Source organism: Heterocephalus glaber, unplaced genomic scaffold (genome assembly GCF_053883595.1).
Source record: "Heterocephalus glaber isolate CG9 unplaced genomic scaffold, H.glaber_assembly_v1.0 deba00001463, whole genome shotgun sequence".
NCBI classification, from domain to species: Eukaryota; Metazoa; Chordata; class Mammalia; order Rodentia; family Bathyergidae; genus Heterocephalus; species Heterocephalus glaber.
Window position 1 is genome coordinate 14,082,346 of NW_028258310.1, and position 16,004 is coordinate 14,098,349.

The 16,004-nt window shown below is 38.5% G+C and overlaps 1 protein-coding gene across 4 annotated transcripts in view; it reads left to right on the plus strand.

Moving 5' to 3' along the window:
* The first annotated feature begins 1,530 nt into the window (after window positions 1–1,530).
* The window catches only part of Lars1 (leucyl-tRNA synthetase 1), a 64,063-nt gene continuing 49,589 nt past the window's right edge, over window positions 1,531–16,004 (plus strand). For 2 of the 4 annotated variants that reach the window (XM_004854345.3, XM_087180630.1), the window contains exons 1-5: window positions 1,556–1,724; window positions 6,910–7,028; window positions 9,518–9,605; window positions 10,298–10,378; window positions 11,941–12,078. In XM_004854345.3, coding sequence (XP_004854402.1) covers window positions 1,719–1,724; window positions 6,910–7,028; window positions 9,518–9,605; window positions 10,298–10,378; window positions 11,941–12,078 — 432 coding nt within the window. In that variant the 5' untranslated portion in view covers window positions 1,556–1,718. Of the gene's footprint in view, window positions 1,725–6,909; window positions 7,029–9,517; window positions 9,606–10,297; window positions 10,379–11,940; window positions 12,079–12,669; window positions 12,751–16,004 lie in introns of all 4 variants that reach the window. The other 2 variants (XM_021266161.2, XM_021266162.2) reach the window with 2 other exon arrangements.

Consider the following 16,004-nt stretch of genomic DNA (forward strand, 5'->3'; position numbering starts at 1 on the left):
AATTGATAATTTGAAATAGGAAGAAAAGGTTCAAAGGGGTAGGGGAAGTGGGAGGGGAAGGGGAAAGAAGGGAAAGGAAAAACTATGAGAAAAGGAAAAAATGGAAACAAAGTCTTTGTAAATAGGGAAGAGCGCACAGGTAATGGGGAAAAAATAAGAAGTAAGATACATCATGTGCAGGTACAAGTACCCAATGATAAATGTAAAAGTATTGTATACCTAAAACGTACCAATAAAAGAATTTAAGCAAAAGAAAATTTTTGGGGGGGCGCGGGTATCGGGAATCCAACTCAGGTCATTGCGCTTGCAAGGCAGCCGTAGGTGACACCACTGAACTAAATCTCCGGCCCTTAAATTTGTATTTTAACTAGTTGTTGAAAATGTGAAACTAAAAAACGTGAAAAAAAATTGGTAGATATTTTTCTGTCCACCCCAAATGTTTTGTTGATGCTTAATGTTTACCCATGTAGCTAATCTAGACCACCAGAAAGTAAAAAAAGTACCGATGTTTTTCAATAGAACTTTTAGTTTTTTGAAACAAGGTCTCGCTGTGTAGTTCAGGCTGGCCTCAGACACGTAGTGATCCTCCTGCCTCAGCCTCTCAAGTGCTGGGATTACAGGCATGGATAAACACGACCCACTAATAGAAATTTTTTTTGATGATCAAATGTTTCATATTTGCACCACCCAATATGATAGTTATTAGCCACAGAGACTGTGTAACACTTTAAATGTAGCTGATGTGATTTAAGAAATGAGCCCCCCCCCGCCCCTCCCGTTTTCAGGATTAAACCTAGGAAATGCTGTGCAACAACCCCACCCCCACTCTTTAAATTTTATTTTGAGACAGGTTCTTGCTAAATTGTCCAGGCTAGCCTCAGGGACTCTCCTGCCTCAGCCTCACGAATAGGTCATGAACACTAAATTTCAGTTAATGTTAATTCGTGCTTAATTTGTCACATGTAGCTAGAGACTATTGTATTGGACAGTTTAACCTGTTTAAATGGCCCTGGCCATTTCCTGGCCCTGAAAACAGGTAGGTTTCTTTCCGGTCTCTCGCCTAAAAATGTAGATTGTTAAAAAACAACAACAACGACAACAACAAAACCCCCCCCCCCAAAAACCAAAATGTAGATTGTTAATAAAGGGTTATAAAATCTCTAAATGGTGCGCTGTTGAATGCCACTTCCTGTAATAAATATCTATGCATAGTGGCAAGCCATAATTAGGATCTCGTCTTTGAATAGTAATTAACTTCGCATCTTGGCATCTTGACAGACACCCAACCACCTCCGGTGAAAGGCTGGAAGTCCCTAACTCCACCCTCCCCAGGCAGCGCTCGCGGCATTCTGCGATACCGAACTGGATCATGGGTTTTTGTAGTTCAATTTGTCCATGACGTCACTGCCGGTGTCTTTGGGGAGTGGATTTAGCCATCGGTTGACTTCCAATATCTCATTGTCTTCTGGGAATTGTAGTCAATTGGTCCTGTTGGGCGTGGACTCTCATGGTCTGGGAACTACAATTCCCGGTGGTCCACGGGATGCACCCGGCTGTGGTTACTAGTGAACCGGGCGATTGCCTCAGCCGGCAATAAATGTGCTTTGGTACCTGGGAGGTCTGGCTCCCCAGAAGGGGAGGGGAGCGATTGTAATCACTCCTTTGAGGGGATCACCTGGGTCACTGTCGTGAATTTCCAGAGTTGGCTTGGTGTAGTCATGGCGGTGAGTTTGGGCGGGAAGAAAGCCGGGCGGGTCGGGCCCAGGAATCCGACTGGTCAGTCCCTAGGGGCTCTCCATGTGCGAGGGATGGATAGTCTTGCAGGGGAAAAATCTCTTACTAAAAGAGAGGTTTTTCCCCTGCACGCTTAAGGCATCGGCACCTTGGAGAATTGTGTGCCGTTTCTTGCTAGCAGAAGATCTGGGAACTTGAATGACATGTGGTATTTAACCAGAGTTTTAAAATTTAGGTGGAGAGAGAAGTATGTAATATTGATTCCTTCTTTCAGCAAAAATTTGAGCGCCTCCCCATGAAAAAGAAATCACTGTTTTCAGAAGGTTTACATGTGTTGGGGCTATGTACTGAAATATGGAGAAAATACTATGTCAGGTGTCCATAGCGCTATGGAAAAACAATAGTACAGAAGGTGGGAGGTGTATGAGAGTATGGGTTGAGAGTACAGTTGCAATTTTAAAAAGCGTTGTCAGGCAAAGCTTTGCTCTCAAGAGATCTCCCGGTAGAAACAACAGTATGAGTGAAAAGCAAGGAGAGTTGTATGGATAAAGGACATTGAACCAAGGGGTCGGGTGTAAGTCGTATAAGGCTTTTTTGTGACTGTAAAACGTTGTTTGGTTTGTTTTTTTGAGACAGGGTCTTGCTGTGCAGTTCAGGCTGGCCTTGAACTGTCTTCAATCCTGCCTCAGCCTCCCTAGTGCTGGCATTACAGGTGTGCACCACCACGCCTGGGACTTTATATTTTCATTGGAGTACTTTGCATAGATAAATGACAAGCCCCGACTACTTAAAAATTATTACCCTGATTACTCTGTTGAGAAGGTGATTGATTAGACAGACATGAAAGCAAGACAAGATCAGTAAGGGTTTTGAGTAATTGCTGGGAGAAGACGACGGATACTTGGGTGAAGTGGAATGCAATGGTGGGTAAAAGCCTAACTGAAGAGTGGATTCAAGATGGGGGAGCTGAGTGTGGTGGCACGTCTGTAGTTCCAACACATGGGAGGCTGAGGAAGAACGATCACAAGTTTGAGGCCAGCCTGGGCTACTGGTGAGTTCAAGGCCAGCTTGGACAACATAATGAGACTTTGTCTCAAAAACAAACAAACAAACAAAATCCAGAAAACAACAGCAACTAAAAAAGAATGGGAAGAAAGGACTGAGAAAGTGGCACATACCTGTAATCCCAGCTCTTGGGAGGTTGAGGCAAGATTGTAAATTTGAGTCCCGTCTGGGCAATTTAGCAAAACTCTGTCTCATAATAAATACAGTGGGATGGCAATATAACTCAGAGATGCAGTACCCCTTGGATCAATCCCCATTATAAATAAATAGGAGGGCTGGGGATTTAGCTCAGTGATTCTGCCGCCTGCCTCACAAGTGCAAGGACCCGAGTTCGATTGCTGGCACCAAAAATAAATAAATAATAGGAAATGATTGTTAATAAGTATGGACAATTCCTAAGGAATTTTTCTGTGAAGGAGAGAAGAGAAACTGAGTAGTAGATGAGTCAAAAGCCTTTTTTTTAATAGGAGGAATTATGAAGTGCTTTTAGGAATTATCCTATAGAAAAGGATTATTGATGCAAAGAAGAGATGTTTGCTGGAATGCTGTTCCTGAGTTGAATAGAAGGGGGATTCAGTGAATCAGGAGAGGGGCTAAAAAGATCACACTTACATAATGTTAACAGGAAAGAAGGCAGAGTACGTGTGTACAGATATGTGTGGTTGTGTAGATGTAATGCGGGAGCTTGTGGAAGCTGTCTGCTCACTTCTGTTTTCTCAATGAAATAGAAACTAGCAAGGTGTTGCAGGCTTGAGGAGGGAGGAGAAGCTATGAAACAATTGTCTAGGATACTGCAGACACTAAAACTTGTGTGGCGATAGGAATGTTCTATGTTAACACCACCTATCTTGATAGCCACTGAGCATATATGGCTACAGAGCCACTTGAAATGTGGCTACTATGATTAAATACTGAATTTTTAGTATAACTTTAAGTAGTTAGGTATGGCTAGTGGTTACTCTTTTGGACAGTATGCATATTGAAGTTTGAGAAACATTGCCTAGGAAATTAGTAGTATTAAGCAGGTGTTGTGGTTCACACTTGTAATCACACCTGCTTGAGAGGCTGAGATAGGAGACTGGAGAGTTCAGAAACCAGCCTGAGCAAACTTTGGTTCAAAAACCAAACCAGGCCAGGTGTGGTGGCACACGCCTGTAATCCCAGCACTCAGGAGGCCAAGAAAGGAAGATGAGTTCCAGGTCAGCCTGAACTACGTAATGAGACCCTGTTTCAAACACAAACACCCCCAAACCAAAAAACCAGACATTAGTGGTATTGCTTGACATCACTTCAGCTTAGTGGTCATGAAGGTAAACTGAGACCAGTTAACCTGATTTAGAGTTTTCCTCCTGTCACTCTCAGCTGTTCAGGTAGAGTAGCAGAGAAGGTGGATAGATGAGTCGGAGTTTTGCCACATAAAAATGATGGAGGGAGAGTGGGTGATACTAGGAGTGATTGTGTAGATGGGTAACAGGAAGAAGTGAAGACATGGGGTGAGGTGAGGTGGCAGACTAAGGATTGGTGAAAAGGGGGTCAAGATCAATAGAGCCTCAAAGCGTTGAAGAATTTTAGGAGCTGGAAATTTCTTTGTTGTTTGTTTTGAGACAGGGTCTCACTAAGTTGCTAAATTGTGTAGGTTGGACTTGAACTTGTGATCCTCCTCCCTGAGCCTCCCTGAGTGCTGAGATTACAGGCAGGTGCCACCGTGCCTGGCCAGGCAACTCTTTACTGTGCAGAAATCTCCTCTCTCAGACCAGACAGGTGAGAGCACTGTTAGACAGAAAACCTGGGTAGAACCTGTCTACAGTTTTTTTTTTTTTTTTTTTTTGGTACCAGGGATCCAACTCAGGACCTTCCACTTGCGAGGCAGGCGCCGGAACCACTGAGCTAAATCCCCGGCCCCTACAGTTCTATAGCTAGTATGCTATGCCCAGATATGGGCACAGTAAGAAAAAGCAGAAATTGGAACCCGAGAGGAGGGTATTTATCCAACTCTACAATTTGTTGCCTTGACACTGAATGTCAGATTTGTTATCTATGAAATAATAATCGCTGTTCTGCCTACTTCTTAGGGTTGTTAGAACTGAATTAGGGCCAGGGATTTAGCTCAGTGGTTCCGCTGCCTGCCTCGAAAGCACAAGGTCCCGAGTTCGATTCCTGGTACCAAAAAAACAAAACAAAAAAACTGAATTAGTTAATATTCATAAGTGTCTTAAGAACCACAGAAATCTATGAATATATGAAAAGATTTATTATCTATTTTAGTGATTTTTAAGCTGGGAGTGGTTTTTGTCCCCCGAAGGACATTTGCAATGCCCGTAGACGATTGTCACTGTGGGACTGTGCTACTAGTATCTAGTGAGTAAAAGTCGAGGGTGCTTGCAGACATTCTGCAGTGGATTGGTCAGCTCTTGAAAACAATTGCTTGTCACAGATGTTAGTAGTGTGAGAGTTTAGGCATCACTAATGGGTGTCTAAAGTTGTTAAATAACCTTTTATTATCAATGAAGAAATTAAAGCTCAGATTGATCAAGTGACTTCCCCAAGTTAACACAACAAATTGGTGTTGGGGCCAATGTCAAATTTCCTTACAGCTGACCTTTGACCTTTTGAGATTTTGAGGAACAAACTCCCGAGAGGCAGAAATCTCAAAGAAGAGTTTTTGTGCATTTTTCAGTGTACAGAACAGCACTCAGTACAATGAAAAGAAGCAAGTAGCTTTAATTTGTGAAGACTATGCTTTCATGTTTGTTGAAGTGTGTGATATGGACATTTTTTAGCAAAAAAGTAGTTGTCATCTATGTGCTGTGTCAGTGATTGTACTTGATGCTGTGATGACTATAGAAGACATAAAAGTTCCTCCCTGCCAAGAGTTTATAATCCATCTGGTAAATGTCCTAGGAATCGTTTAGTTGCAGATAATGGAAGTCAATTTAAGTTGGTTAAAGAGGAGTGTGGTAATGATACAGTGAGACTATGTATGCTCCACAGTCCTGGAGTATTAGATACAAATAGTCTACATGAAGCCCTAGGTATTTTTTCCTTTGTAGGCCTCCTCCTTTGTAAAAATAGTAAAAATTATATTTAAAGCTATATTCATATACATATATTACATTTAATTTTTTTCTTTGGCCCCTAGTTTTTCTTCAGATTTTAAAGGAAATTAGAACATTTTTATTAGGCCCTCAATAAATCGGCTATTAGGACTTATATAGGATGTTTTAAGGACGAAGTAGGAGCTACTTTCCTCTGCTTAAAATACTTCTGCAAAGCCAGTCATGTAGTTCAAATTTTTTTTTATTCATTAAGTTTATTGGTACATTTTAGGCATACATTATGATCCCATTCATTATTGGGAACTTGAACTTTTACATAATATATCTTGGTTCTTGTTTTTTCTCCATTCCCCTTCCCTCCCTTCTACCTCTCTCAAATTTTTTTTTTTTTTCCAATATTGGGAGTTGAATCCAGAGACTTCATACTGAACTACATCCCCAGCCTTCTTTTTAGTTTTTATTTTGAGATAGGATATTGCTAAATTGCCAAGACTGGGTTTGAACTTGTGATATTGTGCCTGTTTCCCAGAGTGCTGGGGATACAGGCATGTGCCGCCATTCTTGGTTCCCATATTATCTTTTTATGATACCAGTAAGGAAAAGCTGGTGATTTCAAATCTTTAAATATTCAAAAACTACTTTAAAAAATTTTTTTTTTCTTACTTTGAGAGAAGGTCTTTCTGTGTAGTTCAAGCTGGCCTTGAACTCACTATGTAGCCCATGCTGGCTTCAAACTACAGCCTCTCAAGTGCTGGGATTACAAGTGTGTGGCACTATGCCTAGCTCAAAAACTAGGAGCAGCTTATTTTAAAGTGGACTTTGAGCATATTATGCAAAGCAAGACAAGAGTTTCCACTATGAACAAACTTAAAGGTTCTGGAGGAAACATTGATATCACTATGTGATTCGTGTCTCCCATTGGGAGGTAGGAACATATGAAGAGGGTTGTCAGTCTGTCAGTGAGCATCGCAGTTCTGTGTGAACTCATTTTTTTTTTCTTCTATCAAGCCTGCTGAAGTATAGGGTGGATTATTCTCTCTTTTGTGTCCAATAGGAAAGGAAAGGAACAGCCAAAGTAGACTTTTTAAAGAAGATTGAGAAAGAAATCCAACAGAAATGGGAAACTGAGAAAATGTTTGAGATCAATGCATCTGACCTGGAGAAGCAGCCCAGGTGAGTAAACTGCTCTCTGGAACAGTGAGTTAGAAAGTCTGTTGTGTCTGAAATGGACCAAAGGAAATGACTTCCACCTTCTGCATTCAGATTAGAGTCATTTTCCTTATGGGATGCCCAGAGTTTTTCCTACATGAAGGGCTTTGGGTCTTGCTGTGTAATGCAGGTTGGCCTTCAAACTCATGGTATGCAATCACCCTCCCAAGGGTTTTTTTTTAAAGTAGTATCTTTTATATTCAGACAACAGAGAATGTTTTAAAAGTTTTATTTGGACTGATTGACAAAAGATAATTATTCTTGTAGAGAGACTGATAATAGATATCTCCGTCAACAAAAAAATAGAACTTTGAAGACTATACCTTCAGGACTTATTTCTATAGTTTGTTAGAAAATAAAACTTTGAAGGTTTCTGTATTTGAAAATCTTCATAAATACTGTATTGCTTTTAAGAAAAACCATCAATAGTAATAATTGTCCCCCTCAAACAGTGGCATAATAAATACATGCATTAATTTTAAGACATATTCCATTTAGATACTGTTGAAATGTAGAAAAATGTATTTTTTCAGGTTGATGAAATGTGATAACTATAACAGTGGCAGTAGCTAGCATTGAACACTTACGGTGTGCTAAGAAATGTCTTTAATCTTAATAGTCCTTTAAGATTAATGATTTTTCTCCCTATTTTACAGAAGAGAAAACTGATACAGAGAGTCTAAGCAACCAGTTAAGATTGCATAGCTAGGAATTCACAGGGTCTGGAGTTTGCTTTTTTTTTTTTGGTACCGGGGTCGAACTCGCAACCTTGCTCTTGCAAGGCAGGTGGCGGCATGGAGTTGTTTTTAGGACTTGCTGTTTTTCTTGTTACTCTAATGGAATATATATTTCCTTTCTTTTATTTTGAATTTTTGCTGAGGCAAAGTCTCACTATGTAGTCCAGGCTGGCCTTGAACTCACTATGTAGCTCAGGCTGGCCCTAAGCTCTGTGATCCTCCTGCCTCAGTCTCACAAGTGCTGGAATTATAGGCATATACTACCACACCCAGCTCTGGAATATATGTTTTCTATATCTATGTGTTTTTTATATATATATATATATATATATATATATATATATATATATATATATATATGTATATATATATATCTCGTCTATCGTCTTTGTTGTTGTTGTTTCTTGTTTTTATTTTTGGTGGTGCTGAGGATTGAACTCAGCTATATATATTTTTTACTGGGGGGGATTGGAATTTTTTTTTTTTTTTTTTTTGGTATTTTTGAGACAGGGTTTCATTATATAGTTCAAACTGGCCTTGAACTCACTATGTAGCCCAGGCTGGCCTTGAACTAGTGCCTCAGCCTCTCTACTGCTGGAATTGCAGTTGTGTGCCACTACACCTGGGTATATATATTTTTTAAAGAGGAAAATTTCTGTAATAAACTTCCTGATGGTGTACTTTTCTTTTTTTGTACTGGGGATCGAACTCAGAACCTTGTGCTTGGGAGGCAGATGGCAGCACCACTGGGATAAATTCCAAAACTCTAAATGATATGTTGCTTAAAGGCACACAGATGTGTGCAACTATTAGGATAGAAGGACAAAAGCAAATTTCAGATGCAAGTTATATCTGGAAGGACAATAAGAAGGGACACATTGGTAGCGTTAGTGGATTCGTGACTTGGATGATGCATTTACATTGTTCAGTTTATTTTATTTTGCAGTATTAAGGATTTAGCCCAGGGCCTTCTCACTGAGCTACATTTCCAGCTCCTGTCTCCTTTCTTTTCTTTAAATTTTGAGACAGGGTCATGCTAAATTGCTAAGTTGCTCAGTCTGGGCTTGAACTTGCTATACTCCTGCCTTAGCCTCCCAGAGTACTGGGCTTACAGGTGTGCACCATCACACCCAGCTTTACAGTGTTCATTTTATCTTATATATACTTCAGGAGAAAAAAGAATATGGCATAATAAATTTAAATAGTTTTTAAAAGGTACTCTTTAAATGAATCTACTATATATATCATGTAATATGTCTCTAGTGAATTCAGTTGTCATTTAATCAGTAAAACATTAAGTATAGATTTCTAAAAGTATTAAACTTTTTTTGTTATATCATTTTTACTCAACTATTTTAGCTTAATTCAACCCTCTAGTATTTGCTATAAGGATATTTCTTTTTTTCATTTCTTGTCATCTATGAATGTGCGATTCTAAGTTAAATTTCAGTTTTAGAGAGCTTCTAATTTCTGGATTGTAATATTTATTTATTTATTTATTTTGGTACTGGGGATTGAACTCAGGACCTTGTGCTTGCAAGGCAGACGTGGTGCCACTGAGCTAAATCCCCGGCCCTAAATTTACTTTTAAATGCCTTAAATAACTAAAATTTAAAGAAGTTATTTATATCAATCATACCCTCTACTCCATCTTTCATTGTACAAGAAACTTACCATTTTCTTCCCTGTACTTTCTTTTCCATGATTGTTTTTCAGCAAGGGCAAGTACTTTGTAACCTTCCCATATCCGTATATGAATGGGCGCCTTCATTTGGGACACACGTTTTCTCTATCCAAGTGTGAGGTAAAGCTTCTATATTTAAATAATGGGATGGGGGGTCTTTAATAAATGCTACTTTGAAGAAAACAGCATGTGTAGAATTTGTTTCCTGTTAAAGGAACTTAGAGTTGCGTCATGTTTCTTTTTTTTTTTGTATTTAGTTAATTTAATTTTTATACTTACTTTCACATGTCTTGTGTTTATTTGTACAGGGTTCTGGGCATATATGTGTCAGAATTCTTAGGTTAGTGGAAAAAACAGGAAAACAAATGATAGTGCACAAAAATTTTGGAATGAGTGTAAAATCTGAACTGGTGAGGTTTTTTTTGTTTTTGTTTTTGTTTTTTTTTTTCAAGGTCTTGCTATGTAGATCAGGTTGGCCTTGAGTGCACTGTGTAGCCTGGCCTGACCTTGAACTTGCTGTGGTCCTCCTGCCTCAGTCTGTCAATGCTGGGATCAGAGGTGTGCGCTACCATACCTGGATAAACTGGTGTTTTAGGGCTTCAGTTTTTGTTTCTCTTTTTGGTACTAGGCATTGAACTTGGGTCCTTGTGCTTGTGAGGCAGGTGGCAGAATCACTGAGCTAAATCCCCGGCCCTAAACTGGTGTTTTAAAGGAAGATAAGAAAACTCAACTAATGTTCTTCATGAAAAGTTAGCATTTTGTATTCATCTACCATTTATCTTTTTAATTTAAATTTGATTTTCTTTCTACAGTTTGCAGTAGGATACCAGAGATTGAAAGGAAAATGCTGTCTGTTTCCTTTTGGCTTACACTGCACTGGGATGCCTATTAAGGTATGATATGTACAAGATTGGTGTGCACTCTTTATTACAGAGCAAATAGTGATATCCAAGTCAAGAGCTTTAAGTAGGATTTTCTAACACTGCCAAAGCTTTGTGAAATGGGTTCAATTTCTTATAGTGAAGATTAATTTAAAAATATTTAAAGAAGTAAATAAAAGGTATGTAAATAAGGTCTAAGTGATTTCTAAGGAATTTTGATTTCTTTTAGATACTTTAATATTTAAGTCTGTGTTGGAATTGGGTAGTACTTTCTCTTTTTTTGGAATTGGGTAATAATTTTTGAGTGAAAATGTAGAGTGATTTGTGCACTTGTGACATACAAAATATTGCCATAATCAATTATATCATATTTTGATCATTTTTACAAATGTCTTCTAATTTACATGAGGAATAATTCTCAATGAAGAAAGGACGAGAAAAGTATAGTTGGATTCTCTTCTAAATGTAATAGCAATAGCAAGTGGTAATTAAATAGGACCAGCAGATTTTTTTTAATCTCCAGTTTGTTATTTTGATAGATATCAAATCTACACAAAGGTGAAAGTCTAGGGCAGTGAACACTTGAATGTTCTTTACCTATAGTTACCAAGTTTTACCTTGTACTTGTATTTACCAAGTAGTAACCTTTGCTGCATTTCCTTTAGTTTTTTTCTCTCAACACAAACACATGCACACATGCTTTCCTTTCTCTTTTTCTATGAACTTTTTGAAAGTAAATTGGAGACATGATGGCATCCATAAACACTTCAGCAGAAAAGGGCATTCTTCTGCATCATTTCAGTCACAGTATCCCCTTCAAGACATTCAACATGGATCTATTCTTTTTTTTTGGTACCGGGGATTGAACTTGGGACCTTGTGCCTGCGAGGCAGGTGACGGAACCACTGAGCTAAATCCCCGGTAACATGGATCTAATATTGTTTTAATCTAGGCTATAGCCAGGTTTCTTTCGTTATCCCAAGATATACTTCCTAGTTGTATTTTTATTTTTTCTTTTGTGAAATACATGCTGCCTTTAGTTAATAACTAATAGAACATACGAATTTAACTCCCACTACAAAAGCACTTTTTTGGGGGGGTGCTTTGAAACGTGGTCTCACTGTAGTTCAGGCTGGCCTTCAACTCACTGTGTAGTCCTGGCTGGCCTCGAACTCGTGGCAATCCTCCTGCCTCTGCCTCCCATATGCTTGGATTACAGGTGTGTGCTACCTTGCCTGGCTTCAAAGGCAATAATACTCTTTAAATTGAGAAACACTGTTATTAATGTTATTCAAAATAACACATAAGGGTTTATATATCTTTGTATTTCTAGTGCCTAGCATATAATATACCTCACTAAGTACTTGGTATTGAATAAATAGTTGCTGAGCAGTTGATGAATTAGTGGATTTTGACAAAAATGATTTATGTCATTTGAATTTTTATGTATATATACGTATATTTATATATTATGCAGAAAATTTTGAAGAGTTAATTTTAATTGGCTTTAGAGACAAAAACTCGAACTATTTCCTTGAAGTTTGAACTTCACTGTCTCTAATATTTTGTTATAGGCATGTGCTGATAAGTTGAAGAGAGAGATTGAACTGTATGGTTGCCCCCCTGATTTTCCAGATGAAGAAGAAGAAGAGGAAGAAATCAGTGTTAAAGCAGAAAATGTAGTAGTTAAGGATAAAGCTAAAGGAAAAAAGGTTTGGTGAATGTTGGTATTTATGTTGGTTGAAGTTTTATGTTCATATTTGTCTGATTTATTTATTTTATTAGTTTTTGTATTGCTAGGTATTGAACCTAGTTTAGTGCATGTTAGGCAAGCACTTTGCTGAGGTCTGTCCCTTTTTATTTTGCAGTTTGAGGGGGGGTTTCACAGTGTTGCCTAAGTTGGGCTCAAATTATAATCTTCCTGCTTCAGCCCCCTGAGAAACTGGGATTATAGGCATGTGTCACTGTGTCCAGCTTGTATTTGTCTGATTTATGTTTGCATTCTCATACAATAGTGTCTAGTACATTAAATGTATTTGGTAATTTGAAAGAAGTATCAGCTCCAAAAATTATCATTTTTTCCCTTTTTCATTTTAATATAATTTTAGATTTACAGAGGAGTTGCAAAATAGTACAGAGAATTCCCTTATAGTCATCACCCAGTTCTTCTAATTAGTTATAGCTCATGTAACTGATGTAGTCCTTAAAACTAAGGAATTAATGTTAGTACACAAATATTTACTCAGCCACAGACTTCATATGTATTTTTTCATTTTTTTTTCACTGTCCTTTTCTGTTCCCAGGTCCCATCTAAGATCCCACTTTGCATTTATTTGTCACATGTCTGTGGTCATCTCTTTAGCCTCCTCTGCCTCTTGTTTTGTGTGAGTTTTGATACTTGTTAAGTATACTGTTCAGACTGATACTTTTACTCTTAGTCTGTTTTGTGCTGCTGTAATAGAATACCATAGACAGGGTAATTTCTAATCACCAGGAATTTATTGGTTAAGTTCTGTTGGCTAGGAACTTCTAGACTGAGGAAGGCATCTTCTGAGGCCCTTCTTGCTGTATCATTGTAGCAGAAGAACAAAGAGACACAGATGTGTACAAGTGGGGGTTAAACTTGTCTTTTTAAGGAGCCTAATGACATTCATCCACTCATGAGGACAGAGACCTGTAGCAGTGGTGGTGAACCTATTGCATGTGTGCCACAATGGGCTATTTGTTACCATTGAAGGCTTTAAAAGGTTTGCCGTCACTGGCCCATAGTCTCCAACTCTTACTACTGTTACACAGGGGATTCGCTCTCTAACACAGGCTTTTGGGCACACATTTCAAACCACAGCGTAGACTGTCCTTTCATTTAGGTTTGTCTCATGCTTTATCTTTTTTTGGTGCCGGGGATCGAACTCAGGACCTTGTGCTTGTGAGACAGGGATGGTGCCACTGAGCTAAATCCCCAGCCCTTCTACTATCTCGAATCTATAAAGAACTTAAAAAGATCAGACCTCCCAAATTTAAAGACCCAGTCCGAAAATGGGCATCTGAAATGAACAGACATTTCTCAGACAAAGAAGTAGAAATAGCAAATAAATACATGAAAAAATGTTCAACATCACTGGTCATTCGGAGATGCAAATGAAAACAACTCTGAGATTCCACTTCACTCCAGAAAGAATGGCTGCTATCATGAAATCAACCAATAACAAATGCTGGTGGGGCTGTGGGAAAAGAGGAACCCTGCTCCACTGCTGGTGGGAGTGTAGACTGGTGCAACCACTGTGGAAATCAGTATGGACATACCTCGAACTAGGACTGGAAGTCCCATTTGACCCCACTATTCCACTGCTGGGGATCTTCCCCAAAGAATTAAAAGAATCATACCACAGTGATATATGTGTGCTCATGTTCATAGCAGCACAGTTTGTAATAGCTGAAACTTGGAAACAGCCCAAATGCCCATCAGCTGGAGACTAGATAAAGAAAATACGGTTTTTTTTATAAAATGGAGTACTACTCAGCCATAAAAAACGAGAAATTAGAGACATTTATAGTTAAATGGATTCACATTGAGGCCATACTCTTAAGTGAAATAAATAGGACACACATGTATAAATACCGAATAGTTTCTCTGGTGTGAGAAACTGAAAGTTTAAATAAGGACTAAATGTATAATAGGTAATGTGAAATAGGAAGAAAAGGGGCAAAGGGGAAGGAAGTGGGAGGGCTAGGGGAAACGATAGAAGGGAATGGGATTAATATGAGAAAATGGAAAAATAGGAACAAAATCTTTGTAAATAGGGAGGACTGGAGGGGTTGAAGGGAGGGCTGGGCAAGGGTGAAAAATAAGAACCAAGAGAGACTATGTAAAGGTGCAAATTTCCAATGATGAATGTCATTATATTGTATACCTAAAATGTACCAATGATTAGAATGAATAATCAATAATGCAAAATAGGAAGAAAAGATCCACAGGGGTAGGGGTAGTGGGAGGGGCAGGGGAAAGGAAAGAAGGGAAAGGAAAAATGCTGAGAAATGGAAAAAATGGAAATAAAGTCTTTGTAAATAAGGAAGGGTGGAGGGGGTGAAGGGAGGGCTAGGAATGGGGAAAAAATAAGAACCAAGATGCATCATGTAAAGGTACAATTCCCAATGAGAAATGTAATTGTGTTGTATACCCTCAATGTACCAATAAAAGAATTTAATAAAAAAATAAAAAATCAAAAATCCCCGGGCCTTGATGCTTTATCTTGTTAGGTTGATATTACTGATTTTTGGGAAGAATATCAGAGAGTTGATAGGTCCTCAATGCATCATATCAGGGAGTATGTGAAGTTGATATTGATAATATTAACCTTCATCATTTAAGTTGGTGTCTGCCGGGTTTTCCTGCTGTGAAGATTTTATTTTTTCCTTTGTAATTAATGTATATTTTGAGAGAGATTATTCAGGCAATAGAAATAATATTGTTTCTTTTAAAATATCTGCTCATTAATTTTACCAATTTTATCATACCTAGTGGATCTTGTCTAGAACAATAACTACTTTGTTGTTAATGATGATTTTGTTTTCTTATTTTTTTTGGGATAGAGTTTCACTATGTATTCAGGCTGATCCTGAACTCACTATGTAGTCCAGGGTAGCAGCGATCCTCCTGCCTCAGCCTCCCAAGTGAATGATGAGTTTCTATTTTCTTTGTTCCTTTTATATTATTATGTAGAATTCATCTGAAAGGAACCATTATCCTCTCTTCCCCATTTACTTACTCAATTTTTTTTATATCAGTGTGAACTCATGGAGTTTTATTTTACTCTTTAGTTTATAATCTAATACTGTCAAAGTTTGTGTGTATGTGTGTGAGTGTGTGTTTGCATGCGTGTGCATGTACAAGTGCACAGTGGCTGTTACTATTGAAATTGTTCTAGCTTTGGCCATTAAGAGTTCTTTTAGATTGGCTTTTATCCATTTGATATTACTCTGTCTCTCCCCATCTCCTTCCCTTTCCACCCCTCTCCTCTCTTTGTGGTGCTAAGGATTGAATCCAGGGTCTCACATATGCTAGGCAGATACTCTTCCATTGAGCTACATCCCCTGGCCTTTATATTTTTTGGGGATGAGGGAGGGTCTCATTAAGTTGCCTAAGCTGACCTTGAACTTAAAATTCTCCTGCTCGGCATTCCTCAAGTCTGGGACTACAGATGTGTGTGGGTCACCATGCCTGGCTTCTTTCTTTTTTTAAAAAGAACACTTTCTTACTTTCTGTTACCACACGGTACTCCTGGCTTTTCTTGTATTTCTCCTGCTTCAGCCCTAGAGTCATTCACTTCTCTAAGGAATGTGGATTCCTTTTATTGAAGACTGGTATTCAGAAAGTCAGGTCTGAGTGCCAGGTATGCTCACTGCTGCTCAGATGTCATTGCTTCTTGGTCCATTAGTGCACACAGATATCTTTGGCTTCATTTTGGCATCATAGTGCTTGTTTTAACATTTTCCCTTTGCTTGTTTGTGTGATTTCTTACTATAGTGCCTGCCTCTTGTTATCTATAGTGCATTCAGTTATTTATTTAATCCTAGTATACTAATAATGCGGTTTCAGAGTTGCTGACCTATACCCCTGGGAAAAACAGTTCTACCAATG